General features: G+C 39.0%; 1 protein-coding gene across 2 annotated transcripts in view; it reads right to left on the bottom strand.

Moving 5' to 3' along the window:
- The window catches only part of grik2 (glutamate receptor, ionotropic, kainate 2), a 164252-nt gene that overhangs the window by 11004 nt on the left and 127169 nt on the right, over positions 1 to 26079 (bottom strand). For both annotated transcript variants that reach the window (XM_066683827.1, XM_066683828.1), the window contains exons 13-15: positions 24902 to 25020; positions 22127 to 22344; positions 7127 to 7352 (exon numbers count right to left, since the gene is read on the bottom strand). In XM_066683827.1, coding sequence (XP_066539924.1) covers positions 7127 to 7352; positions 22127 to 22344; positions 24902 to 25020 — 563 coding nt within the window. The remainder of the gene's footprint in view (positions 1 to 7126; positions 7353 to 22126; positions 22345 to 24901; positions 25021 to 26079) is intronic.

The raw sequence follows: 26079 nt of genomic DNA, 5'->3' as shown, positions 1-26079 counted from the left end.
ATATATATATATATATATATATATATATATTGTCCTGTGCTCTTTGCACAGAGACTGTGTGGGCCTCAGTCCTGGCCATGACCCAGAGGCAGAAACTTCCAAGAATAACATAAGAATGTTTTGAGAATAATATTTTGTATTTTAAAATATAGGTACTCTACAGATGACTTAATGTATTTGGCAAGTTTTAAATAAGGGACATGAGTTTCAATGGATTTTAGTGTCCATAGGAGGTCCCTGCTTAGACTTAGACTCTTATAGTGCTTTTTCCAGACAATCACAGCACTTCACATTCTTTGAAACATTAGGGAGTCCTCTCAACCTTCACTAATTTACGGCTTTCATCTGGATGATGTGACAGAAGAAAATCAGCACTGGTATGCTCACCACACATGAGATATCTGGGAGAGATACAACAGCATAAGGCAGGAAACAGCCCATCACTCTCGCACTTGTGGACAATTTCACACATCCAATCAGTCTACCAATATGTCTTTTTGGATTGTCGGAGGACACCCACAGGCACTGGACAAACACATAAAACTCCTCACAGTCAGTGACTTGAGCCAATGACTGAACCCAGGACCCCGAAGCCCTGTGGCAGTGATACGATGATCCACAGTGTCACCAAAATAGAGGGCTGAGTGTAGTCTATATGGATATGAATCTGAAAAAAAAATAATATATATATATATATATATATCTAAGGGATAAAGAGCGTTTGGAAAACTGATCATGTGCAAATGAATTACTTAAAACCAAATGTTATGAGTGGACATCAGGTGGGTTTGGAGAGATTAAATATAGGACATAGGCTCTTTAACCTTTTAACCCTATAAATCTAATAAATAATATGCTTAACCTGTTGTGATGAAAAAAATGTTTAATGAAATAATTGCATTGTGATATGATTTTGCAATTACTGAATCAATGCATTTGAATTAGTAAAACTGAGTCGATTGCTTGAATGGCATCTGTGCAATCAATGCAATTCAGTTCAAAGCTAGATTCTGCATTTGTCCTGCTATGCCCTAAGACCCTGGGTACAAAGGGTCTGCATATGTGATTTAAAATGTATATTGCTGGTCTCGCTCTCTCTGCTCCTTCTATTCTCTTGGAGAGCTGCCTTGAGTTGAGTTTAATTATCAGTTAATTTAGTGAATCTCTTTGGCTGTGAAAGAGGACAGTGCTGATTTTAAGGGAGATGTCTGCAGGTAATGTCTTTGCCAAACCAAACACATTATTCCGATACAATCTACAACATGCGCACCATTAGAATCATACTGGCCTGAGAAGTTGATATTTAAGGTTTGTATTCTACTTATTTCCTTGGGCCATTAAGTCATCCTCAAACCAACAGTGGTTAGATATTATTTTTGATATTTGTGTTTGAATTTATGATATCAATAAAGAGTATTGTATTTAACCAACATCAAATGTGCTTTCTTATTCAAGCTGATAACATAAGCAATGTTTCAGCCCAAATCACTGTTTCACAGGGTAGACCATCACTAAAGAGGTCATTTCATCAAGCAAATCGTTCAATAAATACATGCGCCTATTTAAATTTAGGCAAGGCTATAGTCTGTATAAGCCCCCTCAAAATAAATAAATAAATAAATAAAAACATGTTTGAAGCCCCTGCTCCTGTACAATGAATTACATGATAGAAGTTTGCAATTTAGTAAAGTACCCTGTTTGTGTTAGTGGTGATATCATGGATATGTAAATGTAAGGAGGGAAAATGAGCTTCTCACAGCATGGGCACCAGTAACTGATCCTTCAGTTGAAGCAAAAGAGGAGAATTAAGTGACAGGCTAGAGTGAATTCCAAATAGGATACCCAGCTGAAATCTGTCAGATCAAAGAAGAGTAATAGCAAACCCCTAATGCATTGTCCCTCAATAAAAACACATAGTAATTTAAATGAGCTGCTGCACAAGCAAACAAGATGTAGGCCTATTTTTAGACTGTGAGTGATTTCCATTTATATTTGTTCCAAATTTTGTTCTTCGAGTAGCACTGTTAAGAATATGATCTGTTTACATTTTCAATAGAACACTTGACTAAATATGCCTCACTGATTACTCCCTCTGGTCCTTTACTCAGGTTCTCTTATTAGAAGCTTTGGCTCTTGTGCCATTCATTTTCTTTCCTTTTAAGAAGCAATAAATCATTTTAGCACCTAAAAGCTACAAAGCATCACACAGGAAAGCCAGTATGGCATAAAATATTTTTCACATTAAGTCAAAATGGTAGACTTTGAATGATCCCGCTTATGTTCCACAGAGTGGTCCTTCCATATGGTGGCGGCCATGTTTAAAATAGGTTTAGTGTCAGGCCTGTAGTGTGGCCGGACAATAAAAGGTTTAATGCAGCATCTCTGATCTATCCAAGTCATTAGGGGTTGGTATTATAGCTGTTTTTAATGTGAAGAATAATTATTGGAAAAAACGCCTGATTGCTCCTTTAATTTTCTGCTCAAGAGGCTCCTTTAAACCTGGTGATGCCAGATGCTAGAGTCCATCTGTAAGTCTAAAGGTCTACAAATCTCCACTGAGTGACCCGCTGGGAAGCAGACATCTTACAAGACACAAACCTGCTGACGAGTGAAATTTACACAGCCTAAACTGAATGTGATTAATCCAGTCTAAAGAAGTACAATGCAGATTGATATTAATTAGAGGGAAAGAGAGGGAGAGACTTTCCCCATGAGGAACAGCTGGACGAGGGAGGGGAGGAAACGGTTTACTCTTAAGCTACATCCCATCTTGCGCAAACAAACCCCTGGCAGATGTTTGATGACATGGTACTGTACATGACTCCTCCTAATGACCTCTCTGGGGAAGAGGCATGCCACATTCCCTGAAAGCTGACTAGGGTGCTTTCTATTTCTACAACCCACAGAGGACAAACACAACGGGCCTGTACCATCTGAAGTATTACTAGACGCGCTAGACAAACTCAATGAGGAAAAAGCGGTAAGAGATTTATAGATTACATGGCAATGGGCTCGGCCAAGTATGTCAGGAATTTAAGAGCTTTCTATTTAGCCTTGTGTTCCATTTCAGGGAATGCATTTATTTCACTAGGTAAATTCAGATAAGTCGAATAATATCTTCAATAATATAGCAGTATTTAGCACTTAGCAGCTAACAAGCTTAAAAAAGATGTTCCAAGATGTTTCATTTACAGTCGGCTCTCCATATTGAAGGGTTTCATTTTTACTAAACTGTTATTTAGTATTACATATATGCATTAAATATTCTTATTAATCTATACTGCAATTTACTACCATAAGGTAGTGTTGCTGTCACACAGATCCAGGGTCCGAGGGTTGTGGGTTCAAGCCCCGCTCTGGGTGGGTGACTGGGAGGAGTTTGGTGTGTTCTCCCTGTGGGTTTCCTCTGGGTGCTCCGGTTTTCTCCCACAGTCTAAAAACACATGCTGATAGGTGGATTGGTGACTCAGATGTGTCCATATATATGAGAGTGTGTCGCTCTGTAAAGGTCTAGTGCCCCCTCCATTGTGTGTTCCCACCTTGCGCCCAGTGATTCTGGCTAGGCTCCGGATGAGTTACAAGTAAGCGGTTACAGACAATGAATGAATGAAAGATACATTCTGCCTCAGTTCAGCCTCTCTCGTGTTTTATTTCTCTGTGAATTATTTTACTTTTTTGTGTTAAATATTATCAACTGTATAAAGAGTTAATTTGGTGTGGGCCTAACACAGTCAGTGTTGACTTTTCATAATGCTGTGTTAAAATGGAAGATATAAGGTACAAACACTGTGTGGCATTACATTTGTAAACACATGCTCGTTCAATGTGCCTTCAGAAATCTGTCAACATTTGCTCTAACAAAAATATTGAATATTCTAGATAGGCCTAACACTAAAGTTTGGAATTTTGCCATGAACGTTTGATTACAGTCAGCCAGATAATCTATACTGAGGTCAGATATTGATGCTGGGTGATTAGTTCTCGATCACAAACAGCACTCCAACAGATCCCAAAGGTGTAAAGGTGAATGGCGCCATCATTCCATTGAAAACAGTTCCAGTGATGGGGGATTACATTAGCTACACTAGGCATTGGACATGGTGATGTAAGGCTCATTTGTAACTGCTTCAGAGTGTTTCTTGATCAATGCTGGATCATTTTCTAAGCCCTTTTTTGCTGCAATGAGTGGAACATTCTTTTAAATAGAAATTTTTTAAAAAGCAGTAGCTCAGTTCAGGCATTCGTGTGATGCAGTTTGTGATGTATTATCTGTAACAATCTCATCTGCTTGCTTACATTAATGATACCTTTGCTACTTTTATGTGAATAAACACCATACACTGTAAACAATATTGCCTCTGTTGGTCTTTCTAAAGCAGGATTTAAAAGGGCCTTTAACATGTTACATCCATTCATTGGTATAGGCCAGAAACTTCAGTTAATTTTCTAACTGAACCATTTAAAATCCTTATTTGACATTTTTTTAATTTGGAGTGATACCTATTAGTTTTCAAAAGAATACTTCAGCGGACGGGTCTGCACAGGAAGTGACATGGCCTGGGTTTGTTTCTCTCCTTAGGTTACAGTCTGTGTGGAGTTTGGAGTGTTCTCCATGTGTCAGCCTGGGTTTCTTCCAACTATCCATAAACATGTAGGTCTGTTGTTTATGAAATATTGCACCCAGGTGTGAGTGACTCTGTGTGTGTATGATGCCCAATGTGGACTGGCATCCTGTCAAGTGTGTGCTCCTTCCGTGCACCAAATATAAGTGAAGAATTGTGTAAAGTCATATTTAAAATGATTTGAAGCATCTTAAAATACACAGAAACAACATGTTGGAGCACTTTGGGCATTAAACCTACAAACTACAGCATGCAGAGCCCTGGCAGACAGGTTTGTACATCCAGCTCTATTAAAGGTCCAGTTATAAATGCAGGCTGCCAAACCTGTTCTCTTAAAGCCAATGATATATATGCTAAATGGAGCCTGGGATAGTGGAGAACAGCCTGCCTATGGTAACTGATACTAAAAGGGTAGGATTAGCAATTTAAATGCCTCACACTGAGCTGCCTGAGAAAAGGTACACAGGGGAGAGATAATACTAAACACCCTTTTTCCGAATGCCCTGTGTGTGTTCTCCACAATACAATCCCAGGACACACACTCTTCCAACCAGAAACGCATTATCTATGCTCGCCTGTAGATTTACTGGCTCTCTGGCATAAGCAGCTGCTAAAGATGAAGCAGATTTCACACTGGGGGCAGTATACAGACGTTTGTGTGTACAGAGCATCACAGACCACCACAAAAAGGAACAGGTCCCCAGTGACCCTACAGCTATAGACATTTCCAGACACTGACGAACAGCATGCTGAAAACAGTATGGCAAAGCTCACAGGCCGCAAACACTAAGAGCTGCTGCTCACAATCCTGACTCCCTCCCACTGCTGTGACTCATTGAAATGTCGGTGGTGGCTACGTCTGCCTCCAGCAGTGGTCCACAGGCGTTTGATTCTGACATCAAGGTGCCTCCTCAAATTTCACTCATTTCGTGCTTTCAAAGACACACTTCTTAAAATGCAGAATGCATCATTGTGGGAGACACATGCAAACACAACATTAAGAGCACAAACAGTAGCCCAAGTGAAACAAAAAGAGAAAAACCCCTCATCTCTGTCTTTGTGTCCACTCACAACACAGAACACTGCTCTTTAACACTGCTGTTTAAAAGCAGGTTATATATAAAAAGACCTGTAAAACACAGCAGCTAACACAGCTGGGCATATGATCACAGCAACAGTGCTTTCAGCATTTCCACATTTAAAGGGCGGTAAGAAAACTTTGTGTAATAGGTCTGTCATGGATTTGGTATGATAAAAAAAATGTTAAAAAATGGCTTATTTACAGGAGAAAAGAAAAGAAACGTAACCCTTTACAATATCATATTCAAAAACAGTCACATACATGCGTAATATATTTGTTTATTGCTGCTGTGGTAACAAAAATCTTGTTTTATGAATAAGGTTGCAAAATTACTCTAGACTTTTTATGTGACTTCAGGCTTTGAATTCTCCACATGTTTCCTGAACAACACCTTTTCTTTTTCCAGGTACTTGTAGGATAGTTTCTTCTGGGGGCTGTGTGTATAACAGGATTAAGACAATCTGCTACTGAGCCAGATAATCAAATCCTGCTCCTCTGCACAGTGGAAATGCCTCCCGTCACCTCTTCATTCACTTATTTATTTAATGTATTTGTCTATTTTTTTGCATGTCTGCCCCACACCCCACTTTATGCCTCATACATATTCTGAACCTGCTTCGACAGCTACACCCTGACCACTATGGCCATACAATAGAAAATCACCATGGATTAGACTAAAATAATATAAATATAACTAGAAACAAACCGTGTACTCTTGAATTAAACTGTCAATGTAAACTTCATCCAAACTAACCATTCCTACCTGCAGACTCATGGCAATACAGACTAAATATTTAAATCTACTGCAGTATACCACTGACACAGTTTATTAGAATGCATTTGTTTGTTTTGATTGACAAGTGCCAATATGTTGCCCAGTGGTGTCTTTCTTTGAGAGTAAATTGCAATTCACAAGGTTGCTATTAATCAGTTTTCATATTATGGCACCACTGCATCATGTTGTCAGCCAGGTTAATCAACTGCTATTTTCATTTGCATTCATATCATTTGGAAATGTAAATTTTAGCTTCATTATTATGCCATTTATAAGCATATAATTAAGAATGACACAGAGCAATGTTTCAAAACATCATTATTTTTTAAAGTGCAGCTAAAAGTAGATAGCGATACTCACTGATTGCCTCGTGTTTCTAAAGGAAGCATAATAACAGCAGAGTTGTGGAAAAAAAAATTTACGTGATTTTTGAACTGCTTAAGTGTCAAAATACATACTCGTCGTGATAACACACTGGAGCCTTTGTGGCAAAACACAGCTTCCAAAAATACATGACAATTCCCTAAATAATAAGAGAGAACCTGATGCATCGTGGGACCCCTCCCGCTCCCTTGTCTCACACACAAACGCATGCTGCTCAACACCTGTGGTAAGAAATTTTATGTAAGTGTATATTTGTTTACGAACCCATAGGAGTTCCAACGCCGTAGGCCTTTGAGTCGATGAGGCCTCCAATCTGTGTGAGGTTGCAGTTGCGTTGGGTGACATACTCAATGGTGGTAGACTCCATGAGAAAGGCATAATCTGAAGTGAGGACCCTCTGAATCCCCTCCTCCACGCTTTTCACCATGACAGAGTGCCGCCGACTGCTCATGAACTCCCACATCTTGTCGTACGTGGAGATCTTTGTTTTCTGGAGAAGAGATAACAGTAAAAAAACACAGGCAAATCATTGGTCATTATGGAAATATTTCTCTTAGAAAATGAATGATCATTACTCCGGGCCTCTGCAATCATATGCAACTGCAACTACGAATAATGCATTATGGGCATTTTTCCCATTTACAAGCTGACCGATGACACAAAGGACAGTAATGATACTAAATATGCTTTTAGCATTCGCTGTGTGTCTGTGTGTTCTTCACAATGTGGTCCAAGGACATACACTTTAAGTCTTAGAGACAGATACTCTACACTTGCTTTAAGAAACACCAGCACTGTTTGGAAAAGCTCCTTAAGGAGCTTTGAGATATGAAGCAGCTAATGTCACTTTCACTACATTTATTTCTATAATGCCCTCTGTCTCCAGCAATGCTCCAAAGACTTTTCTTTCTCTCATCAAAGTGCTTCCAAAATTTTCTGTCATGTGTTATTTCGAATTCTGAATGTGTTGTTAAATTGACGTTCTAGCCTAAAACCAGTTTATGACACATTGTACAGTAGCAGTAGCAGTCTCCCTCTGCCTTACAGCTTTGACACTTTTACACAATTTTCATGCTATTTGTGCATTAGTGACTCCTCACAAAAACACCTTCCAAATGCATTGTACAATCATTGGGAATCCATTGGGGTGTCAACAATCCTTCAGTGACAGCCCAGTGTCTGATCTATGACTAAATAAATATAAGTAAGCTAGCGAGAGTGTAAATTATGAGAAAGAAAATTTTGAAGGAAAGACTGACTAAAAATTTATTCAGCACATTTTCCTCCTTTATCCAGCGAAAGAGTTCAAACTGGGCCAAAGTTTCTAGATAGATGGCTACCTTGCTACTAACTTGCTAGCTGTTAGCTTGTCGTCATCCTCAGTTGCCAAGTAATTATTGTCAATTGAGTGATCCATTCTCTCTGCTGTAATGATGATTTGGAGAGCTACTACATCTGTATGCCTGCTATTATGTTTCCTTGCAATAACACCATCTGTCTGTCGTACTTACACAAACAAGCAGGTCTCAGAATGAAGAAGTCGGGTCACCTTCAAAACATGTCATCAGTAGCATATATCAAACACGTCCTAAATGATTGTATTTTTGTATTTTGACTAAAGTATCTCTTTAATTTCATACCCTGTTATTCAGTTTATTAAATAAGGTTCCCCAAAAACATATATCCATGTACATTTCTGAGTGATTCTATTCAGAATTTTACATAACTAACTCATTGTACTAACATAAGAAATACTTTAACTTGATGGTAAGAGCAATATAATTCTGGAAGAAACCATGATAGGAAAACTGTGGTACCAAATCAACTAAAACACTCTCTAACAAGCAGTGGTGTAGTATAACAACTGTTCCTGAATTTAATTCTGCTGCTTTATTGATTGGTATCAGAGAAGTTCTGCACTCTTGTCAAAAACAATAAGGTGCGCCATAATAGAGCCTTAGGGAGTGTGGATAGTCTCTACTCAAAACATGAATGTTACAATGGATTTGAAACCATGTTCATTTGCTGTTTTACTGGATACTCGCTATGGTTAAATGACTGTACCTCAAGCAGCTCAGAAGTGCAGACAGCAGACCATACCATCTTCAGAGTATGTGCAACTTTTAGTGTTATATTATTGTGAAAAGGAATTTTTGTACAGATAGGGAATTAGAGATGACCCTTTAAAATTATAATCCTTGTAAACTTGTATTGAGATATACAGTTCCTCTGTAATAATTCCTAAGTGAATTAAACAGTTTGGGTATATGAAGCTCCTACCAAACCACAAACTGTCAAGTGCTGATGCTTTTTTCCACTTCATTGTCTGAGTAACTTCAATCAAAGCACTACACCCATGTTTTTTATGTGAGAACACTGAGCCAAAATGACAAAAAAATTAAATCTGAGAAGAAAGAGAACCAAATAAAAATGACTGAAAAATGGCGGATTCTCCTCCTAGCTCCTCACTGCTTTGTTCTTGAAATGGTGTAGAGAACAGGTGGGGACTTGGTCTTTTTAGAACTGTGCTGTTTACACAGGCTGAGAGCAGTCCTCTGTCATTTGATTCTTTTGGTATTTTGACCAAAGCATTAAGACCCAATGTAACGTATATAAGATATGCTCCTAGTTTACTTGAATGACAACCTACATATATCACACAAGGTGAAAGTTTTGAATTCTGTTTTAGTTTACACTTAGGTAGAAAAAGGAAGAACTACACGACTAAATTATGTGAATTGTTGTAAAATGTAAAGGTAAAATGAAAATGTCTTGTGTTTCATTTTATATTTAATTAACTTTAATACTAATCACCACAGATTAGTAATACGTTCAAGCACAGCCTAACACTACGATATCTGATTAAGCAAAGTACAGTATCAAAGTTAATACATGATAATCAAGTACAATTACTGAAATATCCCCCACCACTGCTCAAACTAAATCATGCTCAAATGATACCATGATATTCTACAGAGTAGTACAGAAACATAACTATATTTTGGTGAACAAATTAGACATGTTTTGTTCCAATCAGTCATGCATATTGGTGTGGGTTTATACAAAATAATCTTATCAAACAAGAATTTCTTTCTCTCTCAGAAGCCATTTTGAAGGCATTTGAAACCTAATTAAGTCACATCTTCAAGGTCCCTCCTGCCATTATTGTGCGTAATGACTTCTTGTGGTGGGTCGATATTTTAGATCAACTGGGTGATTTGCCGAGTGCCTATCAGAATCTTTCGGAGTCACCCTTGACAAATCAGCCGATTGAGCATGCAGAATATAGACTGCTGATAAGGCAGAACCACCAGGGATGAATACAGGAGAGGTAGAGAGGAGGGAGGTAGGATGAGAGACACAGAAGGGAGACAGACAGAGATAAAGATAGTGAGGGAGAGAGAAATTGAACTCCGACATGAATCTTGCTCAATGTAGCCAGCAGTAAGAGGATTTGTCACCACTTAAGAAAATCTCATTTTATCACAAAATGGCACCCAACAGAAGAAAAGTTAACATTATCTCAAATGGTCCAAGATTCAAAATGTAATCTGAAAAATCTCATTTTAGAGCTTTGCCCTATAACTTTTTTAATGACAGAGCTGAAGAGCTGATTTATCACGCCATTAAAAAAATGAGTGTTTTTAGAAAGGTTCATATAAGCCTTCTAAAAAAGCTGCTATGGTTTTTGGAATTTATCAGCAGACAAGATGTTTTAGAGCGGCCATCTCATTCCCTGTACCTCTGCACCACTGAAAACACAAGACACCTTAGGGCCAGGATATTCAAATAGGGCCCAGCTGCAGACCTCCATAGACAGCCACAACCTTTGCTGTTCCAGCTGGAGACCCCTGTGACAACAGCCGGAGGCCTGCTATAAGAGGTGGAAGTTACTTTGATGTTTAAAGCTCTGCAGCACTGTTTTCAAAGTATTTATTACCTGATGTACATTTGACAGTGTTTTGTTACTTCACTGGTCACAAACTAATTCACATATCATGCAGTTCAAACATCTGTAGTTCCTTACACTTGAAGCTCCCTATTCAACATTTTCCACTCTATTTTACTTGGTACAGAAATTCCATTCTGGCACCTTTACAGAATCTAACTGCTGCTCTATTTAAGGTGGAAGAGCTATTTTAATGCTTCATTAGATTTACATTTCTTCCCACTTGAAATAACAGTAATTGTACTATTTTGTGAAAACAACACTGGCTTATCAGAAGATCATTCAGATTTGCTGTTCTTTAAATGGTGTAGCAGTTTTTGTGTTTAAGTTGGACTGGCTATCTCAAATAGGAAGTGAACTTCAGCTTTGTTGAATTACAGAGGGTTCAAAGGGTAAAAATAGAAAAATGTATTAACATTTATTTTTGTTAGTTTAACACCAACACTTTCTACAACATTCTTTCCAAGAAATACACATTAAACTGACAATAACAACAAAAATGTGCGTTAAATTGTAAATTAACAATAGTTATAAAAATGCCATTATGGACATTTAGACTTTTATATCTGGTGGCAGGATCCTTGTGACATCACATGTCTCCTGCTGGATCAGCAGGAACCTTTATTACTGTTCTGGAAGACTGCAGCTAGCGGAATGTGTCGGATGCTTTGCTATGTGCTCTTCCACCTCATCAAACATTATAAGAGAAGACTGCACTGTCATCTTTGCAAGGGCATACACAATATTAAATTCATGACACGTCTTTTTTTTTTTTTTAGGGAAAACAAATGAGCAAACTCAGTTTAGCCTTCAGAAACAAAGGAATCTTATGGGATTAAAATAATTACATTTTGAACAATGCATTTCAACACAAATATGGGGTAATAACAGCATGAAGAAAATAAGATAAATGATCCACTATAATATTTTATTTTTTTGAGAAGCAGCTGAAACAAAGGCAGTGGTGTTAAAGACAATGTCAACTACTAAACCATTAAAGTTCAGCAAGTTCAGTCCATGTACTCCTAAAGACCTATTATAGGGTGACCACTCCATTATTATTATTTATTATTATTATTATTATTTAGAAGTTTGCAATGTTTGTTGTATTGTTTTCTTTGTTGCAGTTTATGACCTTTGTAGGGTCTTTCTTTTTGCACTCAGTACAAACATGTATTGTGATGAAAAACATTCATACAGGGTACACATAATAATAATCAGTATTTTAAATGTAAAATTATTTTTAGATGTAAATCACAGTGTATGGAGAAAATTGCAGAGGCCAGTGCATGTGGCATTGTTTGGCAAGTAGAGATCTGAACATTTTCATCCATCCTGGCAATGCTTTCCTGAAGTATTTACAGCCAAGGGAACTTTCAGAATCCCCCTAGGTGAGGGGACAAACCTCTCATATCTGAGTCTTCAGTCCTTTGATAATCACCTCCATCTTTTTCACCACCTCTCCACCTATCTTCCTCTCTTTCTAGCACTGTCACATTTTCATCTTTGATGCAGATTTATTTCATCTGAGCTGAGATTGTGGGGTCTGATTATAAGTGATTTGTCTAATCCTTTGATCATGCTGAAGTGGCCACAGATTGGCACTGCTTCAGTCTCCACACACTTCCATTTCAGATCTGAGGCTTTGAATAATTTGCTGTGTGCCACAATGAAAATTGTAAAACTCAAAAAACAATGCTCTTTTACATTAAAATATGATCCAAACTTTCAAGCATATGTTAGAGACGCCAAGAAGTGAAGTATATATCACAATTACATTATTGCTTTGTGCCTTAAGGCTTAGTCTTGCTTAATGTAAGAATGATCATAATAATGGAGTAATGCTGGGTGCCTGCTTAATTTTTTGTAGATATTTCAAACTGTTTGTAGATTGTTTATCAATGCCAAGTAAAATTGCGAAAAAAGTGGAAATAATTGCATAAATGATAAATGCAGGAGTGTTCCTTAAAGTAAGGGTGGGGGAAGAGCAGTGGTGCACATTGTGCTATTTTCTGAAGGCTACTTTAGGCTGCATGTGTTTTTTAGGCTAAGCAATATTTAGACATGATACTTATCTAAATGAATTGCAGTTTATTCATTAATATTTGCCACCTAACAGCTCTGGTATTTACCTGTTTAACAGAGATCTGCTATCAGCCCAGCAGGTGGGATGCAAACATAAAAGACCTGCTTTTTATGACATTATAATTTTGACCTGTGTATTTAACTCTTTTTATGTAGTGTAGCCACTGATCTCTTCATTAGTCACATCCACTGTCACAGAAGGCCTGATTGGTTCGAATAAGTAAAATAAATTTTACTGCCTTGTTATTTAACTTTTTTAAACTCAGGACAGAAATTAAAGAGTTTTGCTCGGCATATAAAATACAAGCTCTGGGGGAAAACAAAGAAAGTGGTTCACAACAATGTATAATATGAATATACAAAGAGGTTAAAGAGATACTCTGTCCAAAGAAGGTGTAAGCTTGGGTGTTTCGGGCAAAAATGTACTGTCGTCTGAAGTTATTGACATCAAATCAATGTCATATTGAGGGGATGGGAGTGGGATTACAATTAATTTAGGCAGAAGACTCCATTGTGAGTACTTAAACTTGGTAAACTCTTTGGCAGAGATAAAAAAATAGCATTATTATCTAATAAACATGGCCATTAAATGCCATCCTGAAACTTCACAATCTGCTGTAGAAATCTGCCAATCTCACAACTTCATTTTATTTTTCTCAGCAAACAAGCACACATGAATTATAAGATGTGCAATCAAAAAAAAAAAAGAAGAAAAAAATAGGTCCAACCCCTCATTCTCTCAGAGTGCGTGTGGGCTTTTAAAACAGTATGAAAATGTATCAGTCCTAACATATGGTATTTCTGCTCCCAGCTGTGTTTGTCTCGATTAAACCTGAAAGAAAGAATGTTATTATGCAGCTTTGTGGGTACGTTTGAAATGCTGTAATTAGTTCCCTAAGCCTCAATTGTGAGACCTCTAAGACCATAATATGCCATTATTTGTCTGTAACACCTTGATGTGTTCAGTGGAGGTAATTAGATGGACGGAGGTACCCCCATGATGCTACCTGCTTTGAGGACATTTCCTCGTGTAAATCCAATATTTTGGCATTGTGATGCTAATGCTGGTGGCAGTGATGAATGAGGACACTAAGGGACGACATGCAGTTATAACCTTTAAACAGCAGTAAACCTGTTAGGGGCTCTCAATTTAACTCCACACACTCTCCTGAGGCCTCAGAGGTGGCAGAATAACTCAAAACCTCTGAGAAGAGAGCGATTAAAGTGAGAGGGAAGAAGTGAGACAAAGAGAGTGAGACAGTCCTGAAACTCTTTAATCCTAGACCCCTATGCGTGTCTATTATTGCTATGCATACCTTTTACATTCCCTGATCAGCCATAACTTTAAAGACACCTCCTTGTTTTAATCTTACAGTTAATCAGTGTAAATTTGCATCCAAACTGTTAGTGTACTGGTCATTTATTAATGTATTTAATTTTCTATGCCAAATTTAAATTAGAACCTCAGACAGAGGGTGGCTATGTGTAATGAAGGCACGGCTGCTTTCTTGCTGTAAAGAATATTGTGAGATGGCAAATAAATTGAGGGGGAATTTGCCTGTTTGTCATTTTTTATTAATGATAAACAAAACATTTGCACACTGTGGATGTAAGTTTTTATGAGTGAATTCTGCCACATTGAGGTGAATCCTACTGCTGATATTAGCATTTCATTTTGCACACAATCTCCATAGAAAAGCATTGCCACTAGAGTGGACAATTTGTGGCAGTTGCACAAAAGCCTAAATTCACAGTGCCCAAAACCAAGGTAACATGGGCCCTGATAATGGGCTGTGGAGCAGTATATGTTCTGTGGAGTGATGGGTCTCCATCAGGTATTTAAGGGATGAGTTTTTGGTGGATTGTTTGTTTGGAATGGTGTTTATTATCCAGAACTAATCACCCTACACCAGTACCAGACCTCACTAAAGATTCAAATCCTCACAGCAATCTTCAATATACTAAAGCCGTCCTAGGAGGGATACATTGAGTTCCAAAGAAACTCTGGGTAAGTGGGTGATCTTTTTTCCTCATACATTGTAGATTAACAACAGTGATCAGCACTGAGGCTATTTGTCTTTTTGAAGATATTTATATAGTGCAGTCTACATGCTTTTGTTGTTTAAACTAATTAAAAGAATGAGGCTGAGGTGCTAAGCTAAACATAAAAGGCCAAACTAGTAAATGTAAAGACTTCGTAGGTCAAAGCAGCATACTGGAAGTACTGTGCCCTCACATAATCACGATTATACATGTGTTGCTTTAGGTATACATGCAGTGTTTCAGACAGCAGCAAGGTCACTCTGGGTGATGACCTTTAACAGAGCACTCAGGCTCCCAGACAGCACACTGCACACAGCTGACAGTGTGGGGGAAATGTCAATTTTTAGCTTTCACAAGCACTAGCCTAGCCAAGGCACTGAATTACTAGAGCGAAGATCCTGGTAAAATAAGTTTGAAATCTGTTTAAACTCAGGTAAACCCCTCATTTCTGTTTATTAACAGTACAGATTTAGGAGTTATTTTCAAGACAATAAAAGCAGCTTAGAGGTAATTCTAGACTTTGTCTTCATTCAGTGTGCACTGATCTATGAATATGCAATTAGCAATTAGTCATAACATAGCCCTCCTCTGTGAACTCCAACTTGATTAATTGAATTTATGATGTAAGAAATCTTGCCCATTTGACACTGACTTTTCAAAGCAAATAAATAAATAAATAACCCATAAGACCAAGATTCATCACAATTTGGCAGCATTTATTTTTGTTAAACAAATTGGCTATTACTATTTAATATTTAATATGATCAGGACCCATAGAGGACCACCAAAGAGTAGGTTTGGGTGGTAGATCATTCTCTACACTGCAGTGACACTGACAAGGTGGTGGTGTGTTAGTGTGCGTTATGGTTAAGCGGATCAGACGCATCAGTGCAGCTGGAGTTTTTAAACATTGTGTCTACTCACTGTCCACTATGTTAGACATGCCTACCTCATTGGTCCACCTTGTATATATAAAATCAGTAGCTCATCTGTTGCTGGGCACTGTGTGTTGGTCGTCCTCGAGTCAATCATCAGGACACTGGATATTTTTGGTTGGTGGAATGCTCTCAGCCCGCCAGTGACACTGAGGATTTTTAAAACCCCAGCAGCACTGCTGTGTCTGATCCAGTTGTGTAAACAATGTAAATATCTGTGTCCCATTATGTGCAATTTAAAATAGCTAAATTAACTAAATACAAAGGTGGTCTATAAACCTTTCAATATTTAATATACAATAATATGCAAATGTTAATTTCTTCTATGAAGGTATTCTTCACAGCTCTAAATGTGTTGAAATCCAGGGTTTCTGGAGTTCTTTGGTTCGGGGTATTAATTATACGGAAGTTGAATCACAGTGCGGCTCTATTCTCATCCCCTCTCTTCCCCTGTGGCTGGAGCTGCCGGCCAAATTGCATCAGTGGCAGTGATTCAGCTCCCCTCTCCATCACGACTTATAAACTTACTGCTGAGCTCCACAGTCCTGCAGGGATCCACCTCACAGCCCAGTGCAAAATAACACTCACTGAAGCCTGATAAGGGGAATACTGCGAGGAAATATGCGAATGTGAGAAATGAGTGCACGCATGCACACGAGAGAGAGAGAGAGAGAGAGAGAGAGAGAGAGAGAGAGAGAGAGAGAGAGTATGTCTGCTGGTGAGGAAAGAGTGAAGGAGGGTCTGTCTGCAGGCAAGTTAAAGGGAGATAGAGGGAGACAAAGTGAGAGAGAGACTGTCTGAAGGCATGTGAGGGATATAGAGTAAAAGAGGACAGGAAGAGCATGAGAGAAAAAAGTGAAAAATGAGACTAAGAGGAAAAAGAGTTTAAAAACAGCAAGATAAAGTGAGGGAAATATATGCAGTTAGAGTGCGAGAGAGAGACATGCAAGAAGAAAAAGACAGAATGCAAAAAAAATGATAAATTAATTTGTAGAAAGAGGAGAAGGCAGAACAAGAGACAAAGAGTGAGTTGAAGCAAGGATAATGATGTGGATATATTTGAATAGAAGAGACAGATGAAAAAAAAATCGAAACAAAAAATGAAATATGAGAGAGAGAGATTTACGTGAAAACCTCCATGACACATTAGAAAAGTGATGTGTAGTTGTGTGGGTGAAGCAGGAGTAAGAAGAAGGAGAGAGGGATGATTCCTTGCTTCACAGAGGAGTGCAGGGGCAGGAGGAGAGGAGGACAGGAGATGAGAGGGAAGGTGAGGAGAGTGGATGAGTACAGAGGTGGTAAAAGAGAGTGTGCTGCTGTGCTCAGCAAAAATATTCCTGCTGCAGATAGTTTTGATGTTGTAGTTTTCTCAGAGACAACAGGGCAGTGGCAGACAGAGCACTCAGACCGAACCTTCCTCAGGGAGCCACTAAACATTTACTTACAATTCACTTATATTATATAAGGTGAGTCAAAAGTCACCGGACACCCTTTTATCTGTATACACCGGCAAGTAATGGGTGAGGGAGGCTTTCCTGGAACGATCACCATCTTGAAAGCAGCCATATTTGATCAAGGGCATATTTTTCCATTGGGAATAGAATGCTGTCCTGGGACTTTTGACTCACCCTGTATAATACATATTGTTGATGTCCAATTAAAAACACGTATCTCTGTTTTTGTTGATTTTTAGTTATTGCATCATTTGAACACAGCAACTGTCCTTCACACTGAGAGAATTTCATGATGAATGAACCTTTTGAAATGCTCCAAAATTCACTTCCTTTGAAGTTTAAGAAGGTTTTTTCCTTCTCCTGTAAAGTTACAATTTTGGGAGATACATGTTTTTAAATGGACAGTGATGATATATAATCATGTAAAAATTCTCAAAAAAAATTTGCAATTCATTAGGAGAAAGCCCTACAGAGTAGAGGTCTGTGCGGGACAGATTTTTAAAATCCTGTTGACTCTAGAGTTTGTCCGCACAGTCCGCTCTCGCCAAAAATCAGCAAAATCTGTCCCGCTCCCGCCCCCCCAACTTAAACATTAACAGCTGCTCCTGGTCTCTAAAAAAAAATCTTTCTCTCATATAATATAGTACAACTTCCCTAAAGGGACACAGACACTTGCAGGCTGCACAAAAGCACACACGCGCGAGAGGCCGACAGACCTCTCTATAGGCTCCGTCATTTCTACAGCACATTAATGCACAATTCATGTGGTATCCATGTGAATAGTTGGTTTGCAAATATTAAGAATTAATTTATTCATTATTGATTATTTAGCTATGTTCTCTTGTGGTGATTATGCATGGTAATTAACATGACAGAGTGTCACACAGCTCCAGGGTCCTGGGGTTGTAGATTCCAATCCCACTCCAGGTGACTGTCTGTGCAGAGTTTGGTGTGTTCTCCCCATGTCTGCGTGAAGGTGTGTGTTGCCTTGTGAAGGACTGGCACCCCCTCCAGTATGTGAGCCTACCTTGCGCCCAGTGATTGCGGGTAGGCTCCGGACCCACCGCAATCCTGAATTGGATAAGCGGTTACACACAATGAAAGACTAAATTGACATAAACTGTTCTCTTCCCACCCTTCTCTAAAAAGATAATTATTGTGATTTAATTCATTTGCAGGATTCTTCTACACGTTTATGTTGTCCTGCTCCTGTGGACTCGCTCTGTTCTCTGGGTGGCAAGGATAAACTACTGTCCCCTATCGGTCTGTCTAGTACATGTCAGTCAGCTGATATGACAGATCTTGTCAGTTTGTGTTCTCCTTTAACTTGTTATGCTACTCAGTGACACTGCGTCAGTGGCAGTGGAAAAGAAGCACACGGTTAGCCTCTCATGTTTCAGAGGAAAAATGTTCACCCCCACTCTCTTGAGGCTGGTGGCACTATGTGATAGAAGGAGGCTCACTGATGGGTGGAATTAACTGCCACTAACCATTCATTTATTCATTTTCTGTAACTGCTTCATCTTATTATGGGGCACAGTGGGTTCAGAGCCTATCCAAATTGTTGAGCACAAAGCAGGAACACACAGTGGACAGGGCACCATACACTCACACATTCTCTTATGGTTCTTTTCCACTGCATGGCATCCATTGGTTTGGCTCGGCTCAACGCTCTTTTCCAGTAACTCCCCCACAAAATGGAGCCAGTGACATCGCAAAACTTTCTCTCATGGGAACCATGGGTTTGAAAACCACAACAGTGGCAGTAACATTAGGTGCTGTTTACTCAACAACTGGACTGTATACGCCTCCATGGCCCTGTTCTCACAGATTTACCCTATTCTCACAGCAGAGTTGTCCTTGATGCAGATTCTTATTTCGTTGCCCACCGATCCAAAGAGAGTTTGAAATTCTCCAAAACACCACGGCATAATGTTGAGTTGCCATTGTGAATTGGGTAAAAACAAATGTGGCTGATGCTGTAACTCTGAGAGTTGAGTAGGTTCCTTGCAGTGGAAAAGGGTCATTACACACACTCACGCCTATGGACATTTTGCATTATCTGTCCACCTACTGGCATTTTTGGGATTGAAAGGTATGCAGAGCACCAGGAGGAAACACACAGAGATGGGGGTTGGCTAAATGTGTTTTTAAAAGCTTGAAGATTATCAGAAGTTTAATAACAAATATAAAATGTAAAAAAAAACTCTGTATGAACAACTGTTTGTTGGATATGGGGAGTGTGGAATAATGCCAGTTTGAATTTTAAAAGTAATGTATTGTACTAAGATTCTTTGCTCCTAGGGCTCCCTCTAGTGTAATTCATATTTTTACAGCACTGTACTAAAGTTACACAGTGCAGTTTCTACAGTGCTGAGCCCAGAGTAGCAATTACAGAGGCTCTGTTCTCCCTATTTCTGGTCAATGGGTCATCACAAAATATTTTAAAAATTAAAAATAATTACGTAGTGTTCCATAAACAATACCAACAATATTTATAATGAATCACGCCTGGATATTAGCCTAGTCTGTTTTTTCATTGTCTTGTGACATATATATAATGTTAATATAATGTATATATGGTGCATATCATGTTGATATTGGATCTTTTCTTTGCCATGTTTTTTTTTTTTATTATTGCCTTATTTTGTATTTGATATTAATGGAAAAGTTGCTTCAAATTAGTGGCTGTTGATGATTGTAAAATCAATGTGAATGTAATCTACTGAATAGCTCATAATCCAATTACATTGTGATGACATAATAACACAAAAATAACTGCATAATTACAACAAAGTGTCAGCAAAGACAGAAAATACCAGATCAGCTTCTAAGGGTAAACATGGCTAAAAGAGCTGTGTGTATTTATGATCTGTTAACACCAATTTTTCATTTTCATGAAACTCAGACGTCTTTTATGCCACAGAATTTTGCAAAGCTTCCAGCAGAAGTTCAAAATGATTTTCTCTGCCAGACTTATATTTCACTGCTTGAACTGACCTACAGGGCTGAGTTAGAGTAATAACATATTTTTATATACAGATGGTTTTCTTTTTTGCCTGTGTGAAGAATAACAGGTTCAAAGGTTCTTGCTTAGCCCAGAAGAAGTAGGCACAGAGTATGAGATGAAAAGAATGTGATAAACAGAAATGTGATACTCAGAGACTTCCTCTCCATCCTGGCATAAAGCCTTTCCCCTCTCAGAAAGCTACAGCCTGACATCTCACAAGATGGGTCAAGTAACAGTAATGACAGAGATTATTCAATTAAATAATTAAATGTTATTGAAAGGGGAGTCCAAAAGGGCTGCTGCAGAACACAGGTAACAATAAGGAGGTGGTGATTATGTGTGTGCGCATATATGTGTGTGTGTGTGTGCGCATGCACGTGTGTTCATATAGTAGGATGCAGAGGAGAAAGAACTTTCATACTTCCTCAAGCTGACATTTATTTAATTAGGTATCATTAGTGATGTATTTTTGTTGCAAAAATCTAAATTCATAATTACAGAGTGCATGGATTTTGCTTTTTCCCCTCAGTATTTCTAATGAGGTTGAGGGGAAGCTAGCACTGACAGTCTGTACATCTGCAGTGCATTATGCCAAATCAATGTTCTCAGTTTACTGGTTTATCAGCCAATCCATCCGGCTGTCAATCAGAGACGCAGGCACTCAATCAGTCAATAAATCAGCACCTGAAAAAGGAGAATGCTTGGTGAACCTTGTGGCAGAAAGCATCTAACATTTACTTCTCCTGTCCACAGCATTTACGTTTATTCAGGGTTGCGAGGACCTTCAGTTTATGTCAAGTTTAAACATTCATTAGGCATAGTCTATTAACTACTGTCGTTTCTAAACACGCTGTAGTGTTTGCTGAATATAGCTTCCTGTTATATATCATTCTTAAGATTTTCAAAGGGTAGCATTGCATTTTTGCACATGGAAAGACACTGTAGTAAAGAGAAGCAGATAATTAGGGAAAAATCCCTTTCCCCTTCTATGAATTCTAGTGTAATCTAAGTCCCCGCAGTGGTCATGCTTTACAAGCAAAAGTCTTACAACCGAAAATACTGCCTTAATAAAATCATTTATGCATAGGCGTGAAAAAATCCACAGGCTTTAGGGATTAAACAAGTCCTGCAGGTTGTCCATGCACTGGGTAGAACAGTGCAGTGTGCACTGATGTTTAACAGTGGACTATGATTTTGTTCACAGTGCCACAATGCCAGGGTTAAACATGGATCTAATTGGTTCAGGTCACATTCTCTACTCATGATTTGCATTATTTTTTTTTACTTTAACATGCTTCACTGGATCAATGAACCTAGGGATTGTACTGCATTACATTACGTTGTATTGCATTTTATTTATTGATTTATTTCAGACAGAAAACCTCAGTTTTTTAAAGTGCACTTAATCTGCACCTGTATCTGAAAATTACTAATCAAAAAACTTATTTATTAGCTATGACCACACAATCAACACAAAAGTCTATTTAGATGCTCGTCTCATCACCCAAAAAAATGACTGAATATGGAAGGGTCATAACCTAACCAACAATAGTATTACTATATGGCTGCTTTAGTTAAAAAAAATACTACACAAATATTCTGTTTCTACAGCTATGTGCTGTGTTATGAGAAAAGAAGGCTTATGATGTTGTTAAGTGTTAAGCATGTATGAGGGATGCAGAAATTGTAAATCCTCACTCTGATGTTCATCCAACAAAAACAGTTTGGATGCATGGCACATTTTGACCATTAAAGCCTGTGGGTGAAAGTTTTCGCAGTCTTACTTACTTTAAAAAAGGTCATCGTGGAGCCGTCTTCCACCACACCATACTCAATCTTGGTCTGCTTGGCCAGGTCATCCGCTGAATCGATGGGAGATTCCATTCTTTCCACAGTGAGGAAGGCGGCCAGGTTGGCCGTGTAGGAGGAGATGATGATGAGAGTGAAGAACCACCAGATGCCTCCTACTATCCTGGTGGAAAGGGCTTTGGGCATGAGCTCAGATCCTAGTGAAGAGGAGTAGAGAGAGTGGTTAGAAAAGGGCAGTGGTCATGGTTGGAGAGGCCTGGCCTGGTCTGAGCACGCTGCAGAGCAGGGAAGAGCTGCAGGGCAGGGATGAGGCTGCCAAGGCACCCAGAAATAACCATGCTAACTGTGTACTAGGTCCAAATTTTTCACACCCTGACATTAAAAACCAGGAAGAGTTAAACTGTGTTTATCTTATATGGGATCCATATTACAACATTATAGTTACTGTACAACAGTTGACTAGTTATTCATTACCAAAGCAACACCAAGTGTTCCATATCAAAATCTAGACCCTTGAAGTCATGCAGCATTTTGTATTTTCTCTCATGCCTACATCAGGAACCCCTGGGTTAAGTAGCTTTTCTCAACAAGAGGAATTTATTTTATTTTGAAAATCACATTATTGTGTCTTGTGATAAACAAAACAGCTCAGAATGAAAACTATTTTTTAGTCAAGTCCAGAAAAAAGTCATCGACCATTCTGTTCATCACAGTGTGCAATAGAAGTAATTTTCCACAAGGACTAGCTTTAATTCATGAGTTCCTAAAATTGGCATGATGCTGCCTATAGAATGACAACATGACTTCAGAGGTTTAAATGCATTTCTCATTAAATATTCATGCAGGAAAAATGAGAACATGTCAAAGGGTTGGGTTAAAAGTGAATGGTCTAGCTGTAGAGGAGGAGTCAGAGAGAAACAGGGAGGGAAGTTAAGTGGCGGTTCTTCTCAAGCATGAAGAAGCAACTGTAAGCTTTGATCTTGCACATTCAGTCTACTGCAGTAGGCGATGGACTGTGGGAAAGATACGCTTCCGAAGAATCAGGAGAGAGCTTTGTTTGAGATAGAATCAGGCCTTTGAAGATTGACTCTGCTCTAACTTTCTCACAGTCTGCCTAGTGACCCATCACTCAAGCCCAGAGTTTGGACATGACAGCCAACTCCAGGTCCAGACCTCTGCCCAGACAGCTGTTGAAAAAAAGAAGAGAGAAAAAGGAGCACCTTCACTCTCATGTGCTATCAGACCCGTGCACAGTTAGACATGATTCAGCAAACCTCTTCATCACTTCCAAAGGTGCCCTGCAGCTCGCGCTACTCATTGGCAAAACGGCTCAGACAAACAAACAGTCACATAAAAAGAACAGACACCAGAGACACACGGTTTAAAAAAAAAAAAAAAAAAAAAAAGACCCACAGGCCAGGGAAGAGGGGTTTAATGTGTCACATTTCTTTTTCATCTTTACCCCATTGGACCTCAGGGACCAGTCTCATCCTGCCAGACCACAGTCAGGCCTGACCTAATAAAACCTGGTTGGGGCTGACTGTCATGTACCCAAGGTAACGTCATGTCCAAACATCACATCCCACAGTTTTCTGGGGGCTGGCAAGCCGCGGGCAGGGGGGCCTCTCTACAGTGTAGGGCTACTGACCCAGAATGGACGTGTCATGCAGACAGACACAAAGTGGAAAGCCTGTTCCTTGCTCTTCAGCCTGACGCCACATCTTCAAAAGCAATTCACAATGGACTAATCCCAAAATCCACAAAACAAAGGGTAATACTCAAAGGAACACAGTCATTAATCACAACATACTCGCTGTAACCTTGATGAGCTGTGGCAACACATTCTAAGGCATCAGAATACACTACTCAACAGTTCTCCATAATAAAACAATGTTCAGCAAGAAAATACAGTACAAGGACACTTTGAGAAACATTTTCAACAAATAATGAACTTTTCTGATAGCTGTAATCCAAAATTTTGTCCCTCCATAATCATCACATACTCATGCCTCCAGCTACACTGCATGCAGCTTGTAAATATTTTTTGCACAGTGCAGAACTGATATCACAACCACTCTGTGTGCCATTCCATTGCACGAATGCAGTGTAAATCCTCACAGTAACCATGCCGACTGGCCTGCTGATAAACCTGGCCTTAGCTTTTTAAATGATCTGCAATGTTGCATTTTTTCATCTTTCACACATTCTTCTCTATAATGCAACAGAAGGCATGCAGTTTGTTTGCAATCTAGTATTCAAACAAAGTTATCCCGTATCATTTTACATAAGGCTGATCTGCCCTCTTTTCTCTATCTCATAGCATTATACAGCAAATAGCAGAAAAGATGTGGCGTCAGGCTTTAGCCTACAGAAGTACAATTTCAGGCCGTGTGGGGTTAACACTGTTCGTCTCTCTACTATACCTCCATCTGGCTGTTTCAAACTATGAGTGATTAGAGGGGTTAGACTTACCTGTTCAGGAGCCTGACAGTAAAGGGGATGGTGATAATGAAAGAGAAGCATGCATGAGTAGTTGCACCTAGATTCTTCTACCCACATTCATCAGTCATCACATCATTCACTTCTTATGAGTCTCACAACCGTTCCACTCCTCCCTCGGACCAGCAACCAGTCTGCATCTAGCTACATGCACAGAGGCACCCATGCAGGGTTACGGGCCTGATAAGAGCAAAAGTTGGACCCCCAGCAAAAGAGTGGGACATGTGCTAAGGGTGGGCAGGCAGAGGCGTCTACCTTGCTGCATGAGAGCTCCAACTCCGAACCAGAAACTATTTAGCAGGGTGAAATTGTTTTCCACCACGTCCGAGTCGGGGTTGCATGGATGGGGGTTATACCATTCGTAGGGGCTAAACCTGTGGTGATCAACACAGAACACACAGTTTTTAGTGGAATTAAATACACAGCAGAGTAAAGTAACAGGAGAAATAAGACAAGATGATCCACCTAAAGAGATATAAAGAAAGAGAGATAGATTAACATCAACACTGGTTATTCACACAAGAATAATTCTAAAAAACAAACAAACAAAAATAGAAAAGCTTCCAAACGACTATCGCTATCAGCCTGTTCAGTGTGTTCATGGTTTAAGTGTTAGAGATGTGAAAGGTAAATTAATCTCCTTTAGTGTAGGTTAGAGCATTTTATTTGACTCAGGTTCTCCCTTGCTGCATAGCCCCTAATTCACTTCAAAACACACTAATATAAGCAGCCCGTTCGCTCTGACCATAATCCTTTCCTCTTCATTCCCCCAGAGAACCGTGCATGTTGACACATTCACATCAAAGGCAATTGGCACTGTAATTTAATCGATGCAATCTGAATCACTCCATCCACAGAAAAATCTAATAATCCAGATAATCTTACAAGCTTATTAAAACGTGGCAGATCAAACGAGTCTGTCCCATCATCTCAGCACTCCACTCTCTCTTTCCCTGTGCACTTCTCTTTAGAAAAAAAGAAAATTCCCATTTATTCACGTTAAACAAAAGTGACATTGCATTAGTAAAGGTTGATTGGGCTACAATTAAGCATCATGACCTGATTTGGTTTGTGCTGGAGTGGTAAAATTACATCGAATCTTGAGTCTGAGAGCAGGACAAGGGTAAGTAATCAAACGCTCAAGAGCACATTTGGCTGCAGTGTATTTTTTTTTATAAACCATAGCTATGGGGCAGGGTGATGGAAGTGGAAACACAAATATTTAACCACTGATAAAATAAGAAATAAATACCACTCTTTGTGTAAAATAAAAAATTCTACACCGCAGTCCTTGGAAGGGCAGCCTTGTTCAAGGCCTCTGGGGGAGCGTTAGATGATCTTACTAAACATTATTGAGGCTCCTACGCTCATTTAAAGTAAAATAGTGACGGTTACTATCCAATAAAAGCAGATTAGTATGAGTCTTTATCTTT

This window comes from Hoplias malabaricus, chromosome 10 (genome assembly GCF_029633855.1).
Source record: "Hoplias malabaricus isolate fHopMal1 chromosome 10, fHopMal1.hap1, whole genome shotgun sequence".
Lineage (NCBI taxonomy): Eukaryota > Metazoa > Chordata > Actinopteri > Characiformes > Erythrinidae > Hoplias > Hoplias malabaricus.
The sequence above is the reverse complement of the archived record's forward strand: the minus strand, read 5'-3'. Positions and strand labels throughout refer to the sequence as shown.